The sequence below is a fragment of the Labrus mixtus genome, chromosome 22, assembly GCF_963584025.1.
Source record: "Labrus mixtus chromosome 22, fLabMix1.1, whole genome shotgun sequence".
NCBI lineage: Eukaryota > Metazoa > Chordata > Actinopteri > Labriformes > Labridae > Labrus > Labrus mixtus.
In genome coordinates, this window is record NC_083633.1 from 13,661,519 (window position 1) to 13,682,132 (window position 20,614).

At 41.3% G+C, this 20,614-nt stretch overlaps 1 protein-coding gene across 1 annotated transcript in view; it reads left to right on the forward strand.

Annotated features, from left to right (window-relative positions):
• plxna4 (plexin A4) overlaps positions 1-20,614 on the forward strand; it is a 206,490-nt gene that overhangs the window by 30,696 nt on the left and 155,180 nt on the right. The window contains exon 3 of the mRNA XM_061030073.1: positions 1,890-2,072. Coding sequence (XP_060886056.1) covers positions 1,890-2,072 — 183 coding nt within the window. The remainder of the gene's footprint in view (positions 1-1,889; positions 2,073-20,614) is intronic.

Sequence of the window (20,614 nt, forward strand, 5' to 3'; positions counted from 1 at the left end):
ACGGTAGTATGGAGTGTGTCTCTTTCCATGTTTTACTCTTGAATATGTAGAAATACAGCTCTACTGGTGCGTTGAGAAAACTTTCAGTTAGTGGACACTAGTGGAGTTTATGTTGGCTTGTATGTTAGTAAAAGCTGAGGGATGAGAAATTGTTGCCTCAGACAAGAAGGTCGAGTGTGTAACTGCAAACAAGAGGGATATTTCACAATGTTTTCTTTGGGAGTACCCCTGGTTCTCAACAGAACACTATTAATTCATCAGCTAGCCACTGCAATAGCTTTTTTTTTTTTTTTAATCTATTTAGTGTCTTCAGTTTTTTCCCTCGCCTTCCTCCTTTATCTATCTTTGGTTTTGTTCCATTCTCTCCTCATCTCAACCTTCTAAATATATGTCATGATCTTGATCGAAATTGAGGTCATCTCTATCGATCACTCGCACCACTTCATATAACCCCCATGTTATAGCCTCAAGCTAATCGTGGCCTAGACTGGCCATGTTCCATTTGTCTAATGAAATAATAAATAAATAAGACATAAGGTAGAGGACCCCCCCATCTCCACCAGAGCATCCCATATATGACAGCTATAACCATCAGGCCACTGAAGATCTGAAATGGTTTGATGAGTTTAAACAAAATAAAAGCTCTATTCTCTCTCTTAAAAAAAAAAAACTCTCTATAAAGATTTTCTGTAAACTTAAAATTAGACTTTACTGAGTGTTGTCTAACATCAGCTGACATGTTTCTTTTTGATGTAGAATTTAATTTCAGATAACCTTTTTTTGTTTTTAACTTCAAATAAGCTAATATTTCAATTATTAGTATTCCACCATTACTGTTGTTGACATAATGTAATTACAGATCTATTTGTTTTTCATAAATCCTACGTTTTCACCTTACTACTATTTTTTGTACATTTAAAAAAAAAAAGGAGAGTGTGTCTACTGCCAAGCCAGCCCACTGCATTGCTAAGCTATAAATCATGAGCTGTGCCTGCTTCAGTACTAAACCCAGTGTTTCAAATCCATCCATACAGACAAAATAATGACCAATCCCCAGCACCATTATTCACTTATCACAGCCCATAAGTCATTCTGCCCACACTGACTGGTATGAATATTACCCCCCGGCAGGATTAAACACATGTAGGCAAACAGAAATTGTACAGGCACAGAAAATGAAACACACACATCACCATTGAATAACAAAATCACAGCATGTCCACACAGAAAGCAGAACAGATGAACCTCCATCAAGAGTCTCCTAACTCAAATTCTGTGTTTTATGCTCAGAAGCAACAGGGTGATTTGCCTCAGTTTGACGATGCAGCACCTCTATTTTTGTTCTTTATATTTAACATGGTTCACTTTGAATCACTTCACACTGAATATCTTGCAGCAATGGCATTTCTGCAGTGGCTGTTGCATCGGGTGGACAGTGGGGAATTGTGCTTGACAGAGCAGCCTCTGGCGCTATTACACAGCTCGAGCCTGACTGCAGTCTTCTTCTATCTTCATCTCTCTTTTACTGTTTTCTGCATTTGCTGTTTCTTGCATTACATTTACAGCATATAAACAATCACCAGTCACAAATTCAATATCCATAGCTGTCCTTTATGAAAATACACTGAAACTAGGAGACATAATATTGATTTGTATGTTAATTTAGCTCAAGCTCATTCTTTGCCATTTATCAGGTTTGTTGTACTGCCTTATACTTCTACTCTCAACTTGCCCGTAACCTTCTCCCAAGGTCCCTGTATGACATAGAGCATTGTCAAAAAGTGTTCTTTTCTTTATCCTGTTATCAAAATCTTTTGTATTTTTTTTTATATTTATGAGGAATAAAAAAAAGATCTTCTAAAAATCTCTCTTCCTTATTTCTGCTGCAGCTCTTGACCATTGATGACGACTTCTGCGGCCTGGACATGAACGCGCCATTGGGCGTGTCTGAGATGGTACACGGCAAGCCCCTCTTCTCTGACGGCATTGACAAAATGACCTCAGTCATCGCCTACGTCTACAAGAACCACTCGCTGGTCTTTGTGGGCACAAAGAGCGGACGAGTTAAGAAGGTAAGGGGTAAAAATGTATAGGATGAAGGGAAGCAGATATGGCAGAATTGATGAGGGCAGAGATTTGGTTTCTCTTTGTGAGAATGTGGAGTAAGGGCTGGGAATAAGGGACTGCTGGATTGGAGGAAGGATAGTAGTAGTAAGGCAGATTGACTTTCAGGCAAATCAGCTGAGTTGGCTGTATTTGCAGGAAGAAGAGGTGAGTGTGTGCATGAAAAAGAGAGAGAGAGAAAGAAAGTGTGTGTACTTCACTGTGGAGAGAATTTTAGTTTGTGTGTGTGTGTTTTTGAGGAAAGGGGGGGGGGGGGGGATCAGGAGAACCCCTGAGGGGGGTTTTATTTCTTGAGCTGGGCCTATCTGGTATCTCTCAACATCCTCCTCATCCACTGCACCATATATCACACATACACTCTTATAGACCCAGTATCAGGAGTATCTGCTGTACTTTTCCTTCACTTTGGAATCATAGAAATCCCAGAGCCCTGGGGGCAGATTGTAGCACACATCAGCATGTTGCAAACTTGCTGTACAGCACAGATCAGCATGTTGCCGAATTGATTAGAAAAACTTTCTTTTCTGTTTCTTGAGGCTAAATGAGGGATCAGAAAAGGAAGAAATATATCACTTTTTTAAGGTGTTTGATACCTACCTTAATGTGCAGTATCAGACTATACAGTTTAAGTCACGTCTGTCTTTAGAAGGAAACATTTCTATACATTTTTATACACTAAATAAAGGGATAATTATCAAGAAATAGATTGATAGATTGATATAACTTTATTATCAGACAGAAGTCTGAAATCTGTCTTGCAAATAATAGAAATTTCCTAAATAGAAATTTAACACAACATTTCGAACAACAAACAGATATTTAGATGCCTTTGATGGGATAACCTCTTTGTTCAATTTCAGAATTGTTTGGTGTACAAAAGAGTCCTTCAGTCTGACCTCATGGTATTCTTGATTTGTTTGTTAATTGAGGCCATTTTGTCGTAGCTTGGAGGAGATGGAGGACTTTTTTGCAGCCTGTTGTCAGTCATAGTCTTTGTGAGTATTTGGACCATAACAGTCTCTCCCTTGAAAAACATGTCACATTCTGTGTGACAGCAAAGCCCTCGGCTCAACAAGATTTGTCCCTTCAGAGTTAAACAGCACTGGATAAGCTGGGTTTTGGCATGTTGTGGCTCCCACCTTAGACTCGCCTCGTGCCCCTGTGGCCTCCCCCGCATGGCAGCCCTTTTCACTGCTAATAGGATGATGCACTGCTGTTAGGTGTGATAGAAGGGAGGTAGCTCCTGTGCTCTCACTCCCACTCCTCTTGCACTAACACACACATGCGTCACAGGGCCATGACTGAGACTAATTCTGGGGTGGCGCGGCTAGTCCGGGGTAAAAAGGGAAAAAAAATGGTATTATACGCAGATGGAGGACGTTGAGAAGGATAGAGAGAGTGAAGAAAAGAAGATGGTAAAGTTTAGAGAGATAGACAACATTACTGAAATGCATGTTTAAAAACAAGCAATAAATATGTGTGGCTGGTTGAATAGAGAAATACAAAAGAGTTACACAAAGGTGTGATTATGAATCAAGATCAAGCTATGGATGTGGAGTGTATACACTGGTTTTACTTTTGTATTGGTCAGTTATGGGCCCCTTCCTGTGTTTGTTGTTGTTCTTCTTCACAGGAGCAGAGTGGTTGAGGCAGCAGATTTCCATGTTGTAAGACAATAACCAACACGTAGGCCGATGTCTCAAATCGGGGGAATATGTAATGACTTTTAATACCTGCTGCTCAGCTGTGCTGAGGAGTGTGACTAAAGGAGAGGGAATTTAGTGGGTTTTAGTTTTAAAATGAACTGAACATGTTTGCTTGGTTTTCAGAACATTGTTATTGCTTAAGGATGTTACAAACAATTATTTTCACCGTGGTTATCTTTGTTTTGTTTTTCTTCTTCTGTTCCTTGGCCTCCATCCAGACATCCCTCTCACGACCACATATTGTCACTTATTGGATTTTTGCATTGTTGTCATGGTATACTCAGCCAAAGAAACCCCACAGAAACACAGCAGCTTTGACAAAAATGATCAATATTCTTTGTCAACACAGGCGTACTCAAATGCACACACAGCCCCATTACAGCCACATCCTCCCCTCCCATGTACACACTTCCCCTCCCCTATCGTTAACTGTATACCATTAGATGACATCACAGGCAATGAAAGACAACAACAAGACAATAAAAGGTCTGAGCTTCAGTCCACCTCCTTCATCAGTGACTTTATAACCCCTCAGCTAATGGATGTTGATTTATATACACTCCTCCACCTTGTTCCATCCCTCACTCCCGTCGCCCCCCTCCTTCATTCTCTCACTTCTATTTACTCTATTTGATGGTAAAAGAGTGTGGGTGATCGTTAATGCAACTGTGTTTGGGTGAGCTAAATGTTAGTGTTTACAGGCTCACATTTATGACATCATGATGTTGAGTAGGGCAGGAAGCTGAGTGAATTAAATTCAATTTGCTTATGAAATCATTTTATATAATGCGGGTGCGAGTAACATTTCGATCGTATATCTTGAGACATGGTTGTACTTGGACTATCAATAATATATGCTTTATTAGCCCCTGGCTAAAGCCAACCTTAACTGGTAAGATAAAATGCTCAGACCTTACCCTCACCCTTACTTCAACCTGAAGTAGATAATTTAGAGAAAGCAGGGTAGGGAGAGACTGCGTCAATTAGACTCCATTAATATTGAGTATTTTCATGTTTCTGTGGAGTCTAGAAGCTGGAGGTTGTGGTGGAGTCATTCTCCTGGAAAAATGTTAACATCATTGTGGTTGGATGGAGATAAAGTGAATTGTGTAGTTGTTCTGAAAGATGAGCAGAAACATGGTTTTGAAGATTTGGGGACACACGAGTGACAGAAAATCTGGAAAAGTAAGGTTAGCCTGCAAGATTTTTTTTTTTTTACCAATGAAGGAGAAAAAAAGAGAGAAAACATGATAGAAGCTGCACCTTCTCCTTTCTCCTTATTCCTCTCTTTCTTCACCTTTGTTTGCCCTCTCCAGTTAATTTACCTCTTCTCGCTCTGTTCATCATTCCTTCTCCCTGCCTCTATCTGCCCATGCCTGAGTGGAGCTGCTGTGAGAGCTCTTTGATGGCTACCTCCTGCTATTGGAAGTGAATGGACCATATGGCTTCTGTCCGCCTGTCTGTCGGTCAGTTTGTGTGTGTGTTGGTCTGTGGCTTTTTAAAGAGATGGAGATGTGATGGAGATAAAAGGTTGGAGCTGGGTGAGATTTAAACCCATTAAATGCAGGTCAGTGCTCAGCAGCAGGTCAAGGGGAAAGCCTTAACCCCCTGCAGGCTTTGGTTCACTTTATGGTCATCTGGTCAAGCCACACATTAGCATGACAGGTACTTGTCTATGTGGACACATATGCACAATACATATTCTGCACACCACTGCATGTATCCAGATAAGCACACAAACATGCATCAATGAACACTTACACCCACACACACTAGCTCACGTACACACTCTTGGACAAAGCCTGGCCAGGAACCTCCATGGGGCTACGGATTGAGAGGTGGACTAGGGGACGAGAGGGAGGTGTGAAGGGAAGATGTGGAGAAAAAAGAGAGGGAAGGGATGAGATTGAGGGCCACCTGCAGAGGTGCTAATGCATCTCCACTCTGTCCTTCCCAACGGGGGAGCATTGGCGCTCAATACAATGAGCAGCTAACCTTGAACTTGACATAGACAGAAGCACAGAACTGAGCAAGGCATTGATGCAAAGATGGCAAGGTTGAAGAAGCTAGGGATACATCGGTGTGTGTGTTTGTGTTTCAGTGTCACTGGATATGAGCGGTTTCTTTAAGTGTTGCCCAAGGTAGTGTCTGAAGCAGATACATACACGGTTATGGAGTAGTAGTATAGGGGAAGAAAGAGAGTAAAAAAACACGTTTTCCACAGAACATTTGTCGGCATTTGGCCAAAGGCAAAGAGCAGGGTGTTGGGTTGTGACAATTCGTTCACCTCTTCACCACAGGCACTACTTTTCAATCTGTTACAGTCAGACAGAAAAGAGGGGAGAATAAGAATAAGATGCAAACAGAAAGGAGAAAAAAAGGGAGGGTGAAACATTTTTGCGATAAAGGAGTGAGGAAGGGAAAAGAGAGAAATGACATGAGAGATGGATAGCGTGGCAGATTGGTGAATGAATGGTAGTTCACAGGGCTATAGCTCCTTGGTGAAAGGGAGAAAACCTTGCAGGAGGACTGTTGTGAGAGACATCTGTCATTTAAGGTTGCCAGGACAAGAGCGAGAAACAGGTCAATTCCAACAGTGAATGGTTAATGTTTGTTGTTGGGAAGGGAAAGGTCAAACTTTGCCATTACCTCTGCCAATTTTGAGCAATCTTTTGTCCTTTCACTACCTGTCTGCTGTCCTCCTCCTCACAACATACTATTTATTTATGTGTCATGTAATATTCCCAGTGTTGTTTTCCTCTGCCATTTCACTCTAGATCCTTCTCCTCTAGTTTCTATCCATGCCACACTCTCACTAAAATCATCAAAGTATCGCGTATTTGAAAAGAAGTAAAAACAAGTAAACATTTCACCTTTCTGTATCATCCCATGTGGGTATAAATGAAGATACTGAATCCTCATCATTAGCACTGCTCAACAATAATTTCAACTTTCAGCCTATTCAGGTATATAACGGCAAGCTACATTGATTGAAATATGTGTCCAGTATGTCCTTTTAAACTTAATACTGGCATGAATACAAAGTATTTTTATTTTCCCTGTTTCATAAATGAACACGGCTTTGCTGCTAGCACACTAGATTATGAATAGATTTATGCTTGTCTGGGTGTTAGAGCTTTAACTTGAGATATGTATTGCTTTGGACCAGTCCCATATGTTTGGTGAGTTGATTGTGTCCTTGTTTTGTGTGTGTGTGTGTGTGTGTGTGGGTGTGTGTGTGCTTGTGTGATAGGTTGGTTAGCCCCAGATGCAGATTATTGAAATGGGCTGAGCTGAGCCGTGGTCAGTGGAGCAGAGGATTAACTGCTTAGAGCTAATGATGAAATATGCTTTAGGACGGGTAGGCATTGTGTGTGCAAGTGTGTGGACAGTCCTTTATGATCCAAGCCCCACTCCCCTGCCTTGTCATGCTATAAACACAATGCTCTGCAACACAGGTGTACCCACACGGCTACATTCACCCTGCATAGTAGTCATTACAACCCCACCCATTCTGGCCAGTGGTCTAAACCGCTGCTGTACTCAGCCAGTATTCCCAGAATGTCAATGTTCCCATGCTCTTAAGTATTCCTCAGCAGTCTTACTCGTTGCCTTGGAACTGTGCTTGTGTGTGTGTGCTTCTACTCCCACACCAGCTACCGCAACAACACACACTAAAGCAAGCTCAGTCGTTGGTTGCCATGGCAGCAGAGACTGTTCAACACACAGGACAGAATGTATAGAAGACACACACATACGCACAAATCTGAGAGTGAATTGTGATACGCTGTGTATTTAATCCCAGAGAGAAGCTACTACAATGGACTAGGAGCACATTAGGATGATCTGATGTGATGATAGTGGGTTGTTAGTCTATGACAGGTGCTGTCCACCTCACAGCTATAAGGCTGATTGAGCACACAATATTAATGTGATGCTGTTTTCGTCTTGCTGTATTAACCACTGACTGTTATCCATTTTTGCTGTGCTATTTGTTGTTGCTACAGAGAGGCATGTCAAGGGAAATCAGTCAATGGGAACCCCCTGCAGCCCCTCATGACCCCCCCCCCCCCCCCCCCCCCCCCCTTTCACCTTGTGCTTTATTCTGCTTTTCTACTTTTTGCCCCATTGTTCTCAGCCAATTGTTTATGCATACATCTTCTGGTAATTGCACAATCTTTGCATAGGCCCCCGTCCGATGTCAAATTCCTCCTCTAGATTTACAGTGTTGGGAAATAGTGAGTGTGCCATGATTGCATTTGCATCTCAGAGTACATAGTAGTGGATTCTGTGCAGACTAACAGGGAGCTAATGAGGACTGAAGTCCAGTATTGGCTGGGGAAAAGAATCAGAAGGTAGCAGTTTCTCATGTGCTCCCAATCCCCATTATACTCTCTGTTCCTTCTGCCAGTGCAAGGTAGTCTAACTGGACAGAGAAGATGTTGAACACAGATAATCAGATGGACTTAGCATTTGGTTGTAGTTGGAATAGGGTAGAGTTTAGGGAGAAAGGGAAAGATTGGAGGGTGATGGAAAGATAGTGTGGAGAAAAATAAAATTGAAGGGAAACTAGGATTGGTTTGGGGGTTGAAGGATGAACAGACATGGACTCTCAGTTAAGACCGTGATACATTTATCATGATAAGGGACCACTGTGAAACTTCTGTCCATAACAAGATAAACTTAGGACACTTTTACTTGATATGAAAGCAGATAAACCGACGACAGCAAGTAGGGTGCAGTTTTTGCTTGCATGTAGCAGCAAATGTGCACCTCCCAAGAAAGTGAAATTTAAAGTTAGCTCCTATTATCCTGTAAGGATTAGGAAATAGTAACAAAAAAATCACAACATGACCTGATTTATATGAATATTTAACCCAGAAAAAAAATAGATGTTGTCCAATATAGAAGAAAAATGTCTTCGCAAAGCTCTATTTCAAATCAGAAAAGTAGTAGATGAAAAAAGATGGTTAGATGGTTGGATGTATGTTGGAGTAACAGAGAAGACAGATGGAATATGCAAAGAGGGATATATTTCTGGGAGACTGAATATGCAACACATGGTGTGGGTGAGAGCTAAAGTAGAGACAGATTGATGCAAAGATAAACTTTAAGTTAAATAATACAAGAGGAAAAATGAAAAATGTTACGGAAACAGAGAGTGAGGTAGAACTAGAAAGCCCGGGGCCACCAGGGAGTGATAGTGCGTGTCTTCCAGACCATTACAGAATTTCCTGCACTCCTGCACACACACACACACACACACACACACACACACACACACACACACACACCCACAAGCACACACGCACACCTCAACTTTTCCATTTTGCCGTTCACCAGGGGAGAGGAGGAAAGCAATCTCTCCGCTGATTTAGACAGAGTATCACATGGTGCTCAGGTTAGCAAAGAGCAGCCACGCTGCACCCTGTCCTTCCTGACTCAACAGTTACACAAAGTGCCCCTGATATGGTGAATGACATTGCTTGTGTGATCAGCTTGTTTGGCTGTTAACCTTCATGTGTGTGTGCATGTGGCCGTATGCAAAAAATAGCAGTTCACCTCACGTGGTGTCATTCAGGTGTGTATTTATAGATGCTACTGCTGTTGCCCGGCCTCATCCCTCCTTTCCAGGGCTCCTTTATAATTGATAGGCTGCCAGGGGCTGAACAGGGCAGTATAACACACACACACACACACACACACACACACACACACACACACACACACACACACACACACACACACATACAATTAACCATTGTAACCAGCCACTTTACTGAAGGTTGACACCATGCTAACGTACACACACCAAGTAAACCTCTTGATTCCATTAGGCTCTTGTACATCTGCAGTTGTCGCAAAGGTGAGCCTCTAGCTATGAATCATGGTCCATGTAGTTTTACAGTCAAGATGATTCTTATTAGTCGTCTCTCCATGTTTAGCTGAAGAAAGTTCTTAGTTAGAGTGAAATATATCAACCTTTAAATATAAACTCTGTGTTTTTCAACCTTCTTATGCAATTGAATTCATATTCAGACACAGGGCTTGTGGATTATTATTGTTGGGTTTTTTTTACACAGATCTTTTTTGACATTGAATGCAGGGGGAGAGTGGGTGAACAGTTACAGAAAAGAGAGCACAGCAGCGAGAGAGACTCCAAGAGTGTAGAGGGCAAAATTGGTGAGCAAGAATGATTGGTGAAAGCTACAAAGATGGAGAGAATGTTGAGAAAGGGTAAAGGCAGACAGTCTGATGGGAGGAGAGGGCCAGAGTGCTGAAATAGAGTTTGATGTTCATTTCGCTCTTGTGAGTCTGCACCTATTGAGAAGAGTACCAGTATGTGGCAGCCTATTGAGCCGTGAGTGATTTGAGTGGCTATTCTCTGCAGTGTGTACATGGAGTTGAAAGGCTTGAGCCAGCAGAGAAGTTGGAGAGAGAAAAATGACTAACTTGAGTCTGATCTTTCTGTTTCCTAACCATTTGAACTGTATTTGACACAGATGAGTTGCTAACTCAGGGTTAAGACAAGGTTGGCTGCTGTGAAAGATGAGTCAAGGTCCAGGGAAATAAACAAATCAAAAGGTTGCTGAGCCATAATCAGAAATTCATTCTTTGATTGCAAGATTTGCATTTGTCTTTTTTTTTTTATCTCTTCACCCTAAAAGGTTAATTTTCACTGACATATTTGATATTGGTAGATAGAGAATGGTATTGGATGGTGCGATAAGTATATATAGCAAACCCCCAAACAAAATACTTCTCTCTCTTTTCCTAGACCCTCCATCTCTCTCGCCCTCTCTTCCTCCACAGTATTCTCCTTTGCTTATTATTCTCTCCTGCCGCATTTACATTTTCTTCTTTCTAATTAACATGTTGTTTAGTGAGAAAAGCTGACAGCCTGTGTTTACACACTGCTCAGTGTCTTTGCCAAACAGGCATGGGGGGCTATATCATACTGCAAGTTTGTCTGGTCTTCTTTAGGTCTCATGTCTTCACCAACACTAATGACTTTGAATGAAAAGCATCACAAAGTTTGCAACTAATGCTGTGAAGCCTGGATTAAGCAATATACCTCCAAGCTCATTCACATGAAAGTCTTTGACATTACAGAAATTAAACAATCCCTAAAAACTTGTAAATCTGACTTTAATACAATACGACAACCATAGGAGAAGATGAAGTATATATTCACATACAAAGTTTTAATTTGACATTTAACAGTACAGGTGTGCTTCAGATGACGTGAGGTAATTGCTTAGTTACATCTTACAAGTTCATACTCATACATATACAACACAGCTTTCCCTTTTACCTTTCCTGTCACACTTACTCTTAAAGTGTTGGTCTACTCCTCCAGTTAATTAGCATCACTATTAACATTCTTCAGCCACATTAAGCCTGTGTCAAGCCAGCAACAGGAATGTAATTACCTCCAAGCTTTCTCTCCCTGTTTCTCTCTCTATTACTGATGGATCATTGGGTAGGTAACCACAGAGATATACACACCTGCACACTTGCACAGATGTCTCCTCATGTCAAAGCTGGCTAAAGACTTAACCATCACCTTCTGTGGCTCCTACTAAAAGAAGAAATTACATTTCTTTCTGTGCATTGGAAGAAATTAGAACTGGCATTAATTAGTCTAGTATAGCAGACTGTGAAGGCACAGGCTTTACAGCATGTAATTAACTATTTCTAAAGGTGATTTGTAATTTATTAAAAGGTAAAACATTTTTTTTTTACAGTAGCTGAACTTCCACACAACAGTTTTTAATTAGCATGTTTTTTTAAATCTTGCTCATGTGTTGGCATTTGCCTGTGTCTGACTTCCAAATCATTGCATGGCGATTGTTAATTTGTGCACCAGCAGTAGAAAATCAATACACTGTCTAGCAAGTAATAACACATAGCTTCTTAAAGCTCTAGCAGTAACCTTGCTATGACCAAAGTTTAATTTCCCAACACTGCCATTATTATGGTCTGAGAGGCATATTATTTAGTTTTCCACTCATAACCAGCCATAACTTAAGGTTTATGATGATTAAGGATAAGTGAAGATTGATGCTCTTTTCACTCCATGGCCAGCAGAGCAATGTTCTCTTTGCTGAGAATGTCTCTCTTTCTTTTTTTGTTCCACTCAACACAAACTTTCATCACTTTCTCTGTAATGGATTTTCTCAAAATCATTGATGGATGACTGCTTGAAGCAGATCCATTTTCTCCCCATTTTGTAGCTGTGGTAGTGCCTGTCTCTACACCAGCTCATCTTCTTTGGATTGTTTGGAAGCATACCTTTTTCTCTTATTCTTCACCTTGTTCTCTTTTCTATACCGCCATCCTTTCCTTTCCTGTGATTTATGGCTGAGTGTGTGCAGCTATACAGGACACACTGCAGGTGAGCCCTCTGCCTCCCCCTCCTTCTCTCACTTCCTCCCTCCCTGCACGCCTGTAGCCAATCATTGCACACCATAGGTCTCTTGGGTCGACGAGTGCCCCCGCACACCTTTTCCTCTCCTCTCCTCCATCTCTTCTTTCTCTCTTCCTCTGTCTCTCTTCCTTCCTCTCTTCCTGACTCTCTCTGCAGAGAACATTTTGCCTCACAACTGGGTCATTCTCTCATCCCTGCAGTACATGCTAGCAGCCAGGCTAGGCCATGCTGCACTCTGTAGCTAGGCTCAGATGCAAGGTAGACTTGTGAGACTGCAGACGGAGGCATTTGCCATCAAGGAGATTGTGTTTCACAATTACATGGTTTATTCAAACCCTCACACCAAAGATTGCAGATAGATTGAAATGGAATATGTTTGGGAATGTGAGAGGAGAGGTATGAAGGACACATTTCTTTACCTGTGTTTGTGTGTACATGCTGTTCTATTCTGTGTTTGGAAGCTTATATTAGCCACCACATTTATTAAAACTCCTGCAAAAATCAGTTGCATTTCCCAGCACCTGTTTGTTTGTGTATCATGTTTTCATTTGCACATTCCTACATAGCTTAGCTTTTTCTCCCGCTCTTCTCACAGGCTCGCACAGACACACACGTTCCCACACACACCCTCTTATGTAGCTGCAGCAGTGTTAGTGGGTTGCGATTTAGATTACTCCGACTTGCCCATTAAGCAGATGCTAGCGTAAACATGTTTAAAAGGGTCCCTGGGTCTGTCTGTCTGACATCAAGACTTTGAAGTGTGCCTCAGGTACTGAAGCTGCTTCACAAACACAATGACAGCAGAGAGAGAGAGAGAGAGAGAGAGAGAGAGAGAGAGAGTCAATCAATGAGATATGAGTAGAGAGAGAGGAATGCCAGAAGAGAACAAAAATGGGGAGAAAAATTAACATTTGTAATCTTGCACAGTTATTCTTGTAGTCTTATTTTTTCCTCTTACCTCCTTTCCTCTCCTCACCACTTTCTTTTCACATCCTCAACACAGACCTTAATAAGTGGATTTTTATCTCAGCTACACAAGCCCTCCCAAAGGATTATGGGATTTTTTTCCTTCCTCTGCTGCACACACAGAATGGTAATTGCCCAACTGAGTTAGAGACGCTCCTTGTTTTTAAGGAATGAGGCAACGATGGTTAAAAAAATCTCAACTTTTCAAAATGTTGATTTTGAATTGGTCTGGACTTTTATATAACCTGAAATGCTTTCATCACAACTCTGTAACCCGTTTCTAGCTAGAGTTCACACAGGGTCCTGTCACTGTTAGATTCTGCTTCCTCCCATCTCTTTCCTTTCTTTTAAAATCTTGCCTTACAAATAAAAGGAATGGAAGGTGTGGAATTAATGCACGCACACACACACACACACACACACACACACACACACACACACACACACACACACACACACACACACACACAGAGGATGAATAAGTAGTAAAACAAGGACTGAATTCAATAACCTGATAGAAGTGAGAAGATCTAAAATCTAAAGATAAGAAGAGCATTTATTTCTACGTTTTTAATTGAATGCAAGTTGTCTTCTGCCTTCTGCAGGAATACATTGAAGAGTACTCAGTGCATTGATAGCATATGGCTACACAGATTAGTCTCTGTACTTTGACGTTTGTATTCCTTGATTGATTAAAACATGAATTTTGTATGACTATTTCTATCTTGACTATCTTGACACACCCACACCCCCTTTGAGCAGTTGCATGTGAATACCCCTCCTTTATCTTTTTCCTTCAGTCAATCTTTCTCTCAGCACATGCCAGCTCTGTCCTGCTTGATATTCATCCATGCTGTTAGACTAGACTCAAAAGAAGATCTACAGCATGTTATTGTGGGTGAGAGTTTGTGTATTGATTTGAAGGCTATGTAGTTCTTATAAACATTCATCAACTTAATAGAAAATACAATACGAGCAGAGGCACCCAGCACCATGTGAGAGAAGTTGTCGGATAAGTTCAGGGAGTGATTCTATTAGCGTGGGCTTCTCATTTCCTCCCTCTAATGTAGCTCAAAGCAAACGGGAAACCATCCATTGGGAGAAGCTGTGAAAGAAAAATGATCCTTTTTGTACACTACAAGACAACGCTCCTTTGTGAACAAAGGATGAAAAGCATTGGGAATACCATGTGTTCCTCTACTGTCTGTTGAAATATTGTCTGCCAGCATGGCATCAGTTTGCACAACCTCAGTCCAGTCACTGCTCACTGCTATAATAGTCAGAGATGGATTGAGGTTAGTCATCACTGTAGCACTGTGATTGCTCAGAATTGTGTGTGTGTGTGTGTGTGTGTGTGTGTGTGTGTGTGTGTGTGTGTGTGTGTGTGTGTGTGTGTGTGTGTGTGTGTGTGTGTGTGTGTGTGTGTGTGTGTGTGTGTGTGTGTGTGTGTGTGTGTGTGTGTGTGTGTGTGTGTGTGTGTGTGTGTGTGTGTGTGTGTGTGTGTGTGTGTGTGTGTGTGTGTGTGTGTGTGTGTGTGTGTGTGTGTGTGTGTGTGTGTGTGCGCATGTTTAAGTGTGTCTATGTATTAGTCACACCTGTCTAAATCCTCTTAAAAGCCAACATGGATATTTTTTATCATTTTCTCCACAACCTTGATTCCTGACACCAGAGCACCCTGGGAAAATGTTCTTCCCAAGGTCATTCTGACGTCCACCGTCCCCAAACTCAGCTACTTTTAGCTCAGTCTTCTTTTATTGTTGACTAAAACTTCGAGCAGCATCCCATCTACTACACTCCTCCCTGGAGATGTAGGCCTAGTTTTTTCCACCCGTATGTAATCAACTTCTCCCCGCTCATTAAAGTGAAGCCCTTAGCACATAGAGGAAGGGAGAAAAGCTTTGTAACCAAATGAGCTGAATAGCAATCATAGTAAAGGTTTTGGTGTGAGAGAGAGGATGCAGAGAGTGAAGGAAATATGAATTGAATGTATGATGAAAAATATAAAGAAAAGGGATGTGAGATATGGTTACATTCCTTCAATCATTTTCTCTTCATATTTTAGAAAACTCTGTCTGTATCCATGTTTGGCTAAAAAGTCCCAAGCTTTGCCAGGCAAGCACGTGGCTGTGGTCGTTCCATCTGGTTTGGCTCTCAAGATTTCTCCTCGTTAGGCCATTACTGCCGTTTAGTCTCAGCTGCCCGCTCCTACAACTGGCAATCCAACCAAACCACTGTTCTGCTCTCCTTCTGCCGCCACCACCATCGCTTGGCCACGGTTCGCAGTAGCAGCTTAGCTGTCAGCTCCAACTCACATCCAATAAGCTTTTCAGGAACATAGAAAGTGATGTTAGTCTCAGAAAAATAAAAAACTAAAACAGCATGTGCATTATCTGTAAACACTGTAGTGACCAGTGGAGTTCATATGTTGCCAGTCCCTGCTGTCAATTTAAGCAGTTTGTCAATTCCCCCCCCCCCTCCCAAAAAACCCCCCAAAAAACAAAATGAAAGCCCAACATGCATCATTCTTGCATCATATTGCATCATCGGCACATTTCAAACAGGCATTTTAAGGTGGATTCCTGTTAAGCTTTATTTATTTTCACTTGCACCTTGTGTTGTGATACAATGCCCTACAGTTTAGGCTCTGATTCCCTGGCGACTCGGCACACTACAGATGTAACTCTATGTGTAAGAACGTGTTGGCAGGCACCCGGTTTCACACAGCGTGGGCTACAGACTTGGCTGACGAAAAGACACGGAAAGGGAGACACGTTCGGAAATAGAAACATCAGTCCCGCTCACTTCTATCCAGACGGATGAAGAAATAGGAAAGCGGGGAGGTAGCGATGGATGCCAGAGTGTGAAGATCGAGCTGTTGTCAACTTGTTTTTCCACTGGTAGCTTTTTTTCCCAGTAAAATATGTCTTAGTAGGTTGACGTTGCACCATGCTCCTTCAACTGAGATTTCTTTGATTCCACACTCCAACCTTGCTCGAGTTCACCCCCTGTTTTGAATACTATCCTCACGTTTTTGAATAATGAGCTTGTGATGCCAGTTTGTTAGTTTTTATCTGTTGAGGGATGAAGGTTTGGGACAGTGCATGCTGGATAACTTGCAAAAGCATCATATGAGTTCTAGGACTGAAAGGTGCATCCTCAAGGCTATAAGAGAAAGATGTTGTTTCTGCTTTATTTACCAAATTAAAATGCCAAGAAAAGTTCAATAGCCCTACAGGGCTTCAGGTCCTGCAAAATAAATCTGTTCCATTTCACTCAATGATCTAAATTATAATGAAGATAGATTCTTTACCCTTCGTTTTCTAATCTTATCCCATATGCTCCTTTTTTTTTACCTCTTTCCATATGATGAAAATAAATACACACAGGTTTGTTCCTTAAGTTGGTAAATATTTGAAGTTTTTTCCTTAATTCTACAAGAGAATTGTTTACTAAACAGTGGGAGTCTGTACCAAAACAAGCTAAGGTGACAAATGCTGCTAATAATGTAATTGTCGCCTCTCTTAAGTTGATACATTCTGAAAATAAAGACTCCAAACCATGAGGGTTTGTTCACACGCTTGTAGATAAAGTGTCTCAACCCTGCATCCTGCTTTTGTTGCATCACCATGGTTCACCAAGTAAATGTTGGGAAAGCGTCTCAGTGTTACACAGTTCATATTATGTTTCCAAGTTTGTTCTCTGCTGCAGCACTTTGTCCTCAGTCAGAAATAAAGCATTTTTATATCAGTATAACTCTCTCTGTATAAACAAATCATCACTCATATTGTTCCTACATAAACACACAGGGATGTGTTCATATGCACACACTCAGCTCACTCAAACACTTAGCTTCCTCATGTTAAATGGCCACTAATTCTCTGTATCGGGGGATTATACATAATTGATTTATGGATGAGGAGTGAAATTACTCATCAGTTGAAAGAAAAAGGCATTTTGTCTTCCGGCTGGAGTGTGCCAAACTGTTCTGTGGTGTTAATAGTGGAGATTTTTCTGTTCTCATGGCCATCTATGCAGCCTGTGTCAAAGCAGTGCCATTCAATAAATGTGTTTGTCAGAAACAGGATATCATTCTTTAACATACAAACAAATGCTAAATGATTAGACGTGGTAGAAGTCGTCATTGCAGACATTGGATCCTGAGGCCAATGTAATCCAAGTAAATCCTACTAACAATCCTCTGCTTTGTTGAGTTTCCTTTAGCTGGTTTTCTTGATGTTGGCAAGCCTTCCCATGAAGAAGCAGCCAGACTATATATAATATGAATTATACACTCTTTTCACTCACTCTCTTCTGTGAAAAATATTGATTCAAGCTATGATATTGTCCCAACCCTGCCTCGTACAAGCAAACCGCAATCACCCTTTTCCGTCCTATGTTGATTTATCCTGTAAGCTGTATGACTTTGTGTTTGTGTGTCAACAGAAACCTGAGCCAGCACTGAGCACTTACACATCAAAGGCGATTCATTGTGTTAGCATACAGTATGAAAAATGATCTGTTTTCTACACTACAGTTGATACGGCAGATCCATTTCAGTGGAGTTTGATGTTTTCCCCTGGCCCTCTGTTAATAAATGCCTGCTTTGCTGAAAGTGGAGGCATTTCTCCTCTCGAGTTTTCCCCGGTGCAGTGATAGCATATCTACACCGCTGCTGTTGCTAGGCTCTGTTGCTAGGTAACTATTTATCTACTATTATGGGATTCTGCTGCGGCTCAATGGGGAAGTTAGCACAGACAATTTGGACCTCTGTTTTGTGCATTATGTGGTGTCATATTATGCACATTCGACTTGCAAGTGTGAACATTGTGCCGCAGTGGAGGCAAAAAACAGCTGCAGGCCAGCTGCTGCCCACAACATATTCATGCATAAATATACAGCACAAGAGCAGAAAACTAAAACAAAACATGCACAGTTGTATCATGAATCATTCAGATGCACACAGTTGTATATTCTCTGTCTCTCTAATGCTAAGAAGCGGTGATAGACATCTGCTTAACGCAGATATGGCTATACTGATTGAGAGTAGTTATGTTACTAGTTATGATATCTCCTTATCTGTCCTGTACCAATGCACACACACACACACACACACACACACACACACACACACACACACAAACCTCCCCTCTTACCCTCCAATCTAACCCAACACACTTTTCAGGAGTCTCTGCACACACTTTAAGTAAACACACACACACACACCACCATAATATGATGAAAGTGAGTGTCCTTAATGGTGAATCCAGCATTGTGGGCTCACCATGCCAATAGTTCTGTGAATCGGCAGTGATGGAGTGAATGGTGAATTCCCTCGTAGGCTTTAGAAATCTCCTTCTCCTGTGAGGGAAGAGACACTGACTGTGCAATAATTTCCCGACTGACTCCATGTGTTATATGTGACTAATGTTCATAGATTGACTTTGAGGATTCAGGTGGAATCTGTTGATGCTTAGGAGGACTTTGATAGTTTTCATTTGATTAAGGTCATATTGTATCTCTGAAAGTTGTATGGACCTCAAATAGGACTGTACAACCTTTTAAAATAACCTTTTATTTTGCTATATAAAAAACAACCACGATCCATTCCTCAGCAAATTAAGGTTACAGGTTTTCTCAGGACAACAGTATAAAGTAGTTGCTGTGAAAGTGGTACGCTATAAATTTTGTCTTGGCTTGTGAAACTGATTTATTGCATACACATGAATATGTTAGTGTATGTGTTTAGACAAGCTAATGCTAGCTTGCAGATGTGGGAATCACACATTGCATGTGAAGTGCTTTTACGGGAAATGAACAACCATAAAGACAATTGAAGAGATCTTGAGTGAGTGCACATCTCTGTGTGTGTGTGCATCAATGTGTGTATGCTGATACACACTGATGGCCTCTGTCCAGATGATGAATGATCCAGGGGTTGAGGGGAAGGGGAGTGTCTATAAAACACCCAGCTACACTTCCAGTTTTTTACCATCCTTATTCCTTTCATCTTTACCCTCTTCTGCAGCTAAAATCCCCTTCATTTTTCTGTCCTTGCTCTCCTGTGTCTGTTTTTTTTCTGTTTCTCTCTGTCATTTATCTCCTTTCTCTCACAAACCTCATCTCTGTCTGCACTCTAGCTTCAGGCTAAAGCTCTGGCGGTAAACAAATGAGCGCAATATTATTTTACAGGACAGCGACTTCAAAGTTTGCCTCTGTTTGGTACAATTAACAAGGCAAAGGCCTGAGGGGACAAGGCGAGGAGAGGCGAGTTTAGGGAGAGAGAGAAATGGGGAAGGAGGGGGAATATTTGCAGCACAGGATAGAGTGGAGGAAAGAAGAGACTGAGTGAAAATGATAGAGACATGGGAAGGATTGACAAAGGAATAGAGTGATTGGATGAGTTAGAAATGTATTTTGTTCAATTAATTTGCAAAACATATGGGTCATTTCAGGTCGCAGGTCTCCTTTTCAGCATAAACAATGTTAATTTGCTTCAGCTTTTGGCTCGCTTCTCAGGCTTGAATAGGACTGAAAGTAAGACAAATGTCTCTTTGGTTAAAAATAGGAGTAAATGTGGTAAAAACTTTATTATTTTTGATTACAGAATTCACAATATAAAGCATCACAAGACAAACAGGAAATTAAGTTCTGTAAATATGCTTGAGATATCACATTTTAGAAACCCGATGATGTATTCAGTAGTTCCTTTTTCAGAAATGAGGTGAATTGTATTGAGATTAACAGCTTTAGAGAAGTGTTTTTCCCCAATTTGCAAGCAAAAACTGTTGTGAAAGTGCGAAAATTGTGATTCATACCTCTGACTGGCTTATTTTTTAATATCAATTAAGCTTGGTGCACGTGAGTATCAGTTATTGTAACGGGAAAAACACAATTCCTTATATACAGGGTCATTCCCTAAAAGTATACATGATGTTTATGATAAAATCAACATGGAAAAATACTTCAGCAACCACTGGCACCTTCGGCTTTGTTTCTGCAACATTTACATTCACATAAGACTTTGTTCTGCTGCACCTGCTGGTTCTGACCATTATGGTAGTTTTTCTTCAGTCATCAGATCTCAGCCAGCAGCCAGCACCCCACACATTCACTCCACAGTGACTATTTAAACGCTCTCAACACCAACCAGCTCCCTGCCTTTATATCATGGCGCCTTGCTCTTGTTTGTGCCAACTACCCCATACTGTGCCAACTAACAACCTCCCTGCAACCCTCCAAACACACTGACTTACACACACATAGGCAAGGCCATTGCTCCCCCACAAACCAGCTGAGATGAAAAGGCAGTAGATCACACAACTGCTAAACTTTGATCAATCTGGCAACAAGTGTAAATAGGATCATTAATAGGGATTTAGCAGGGGGC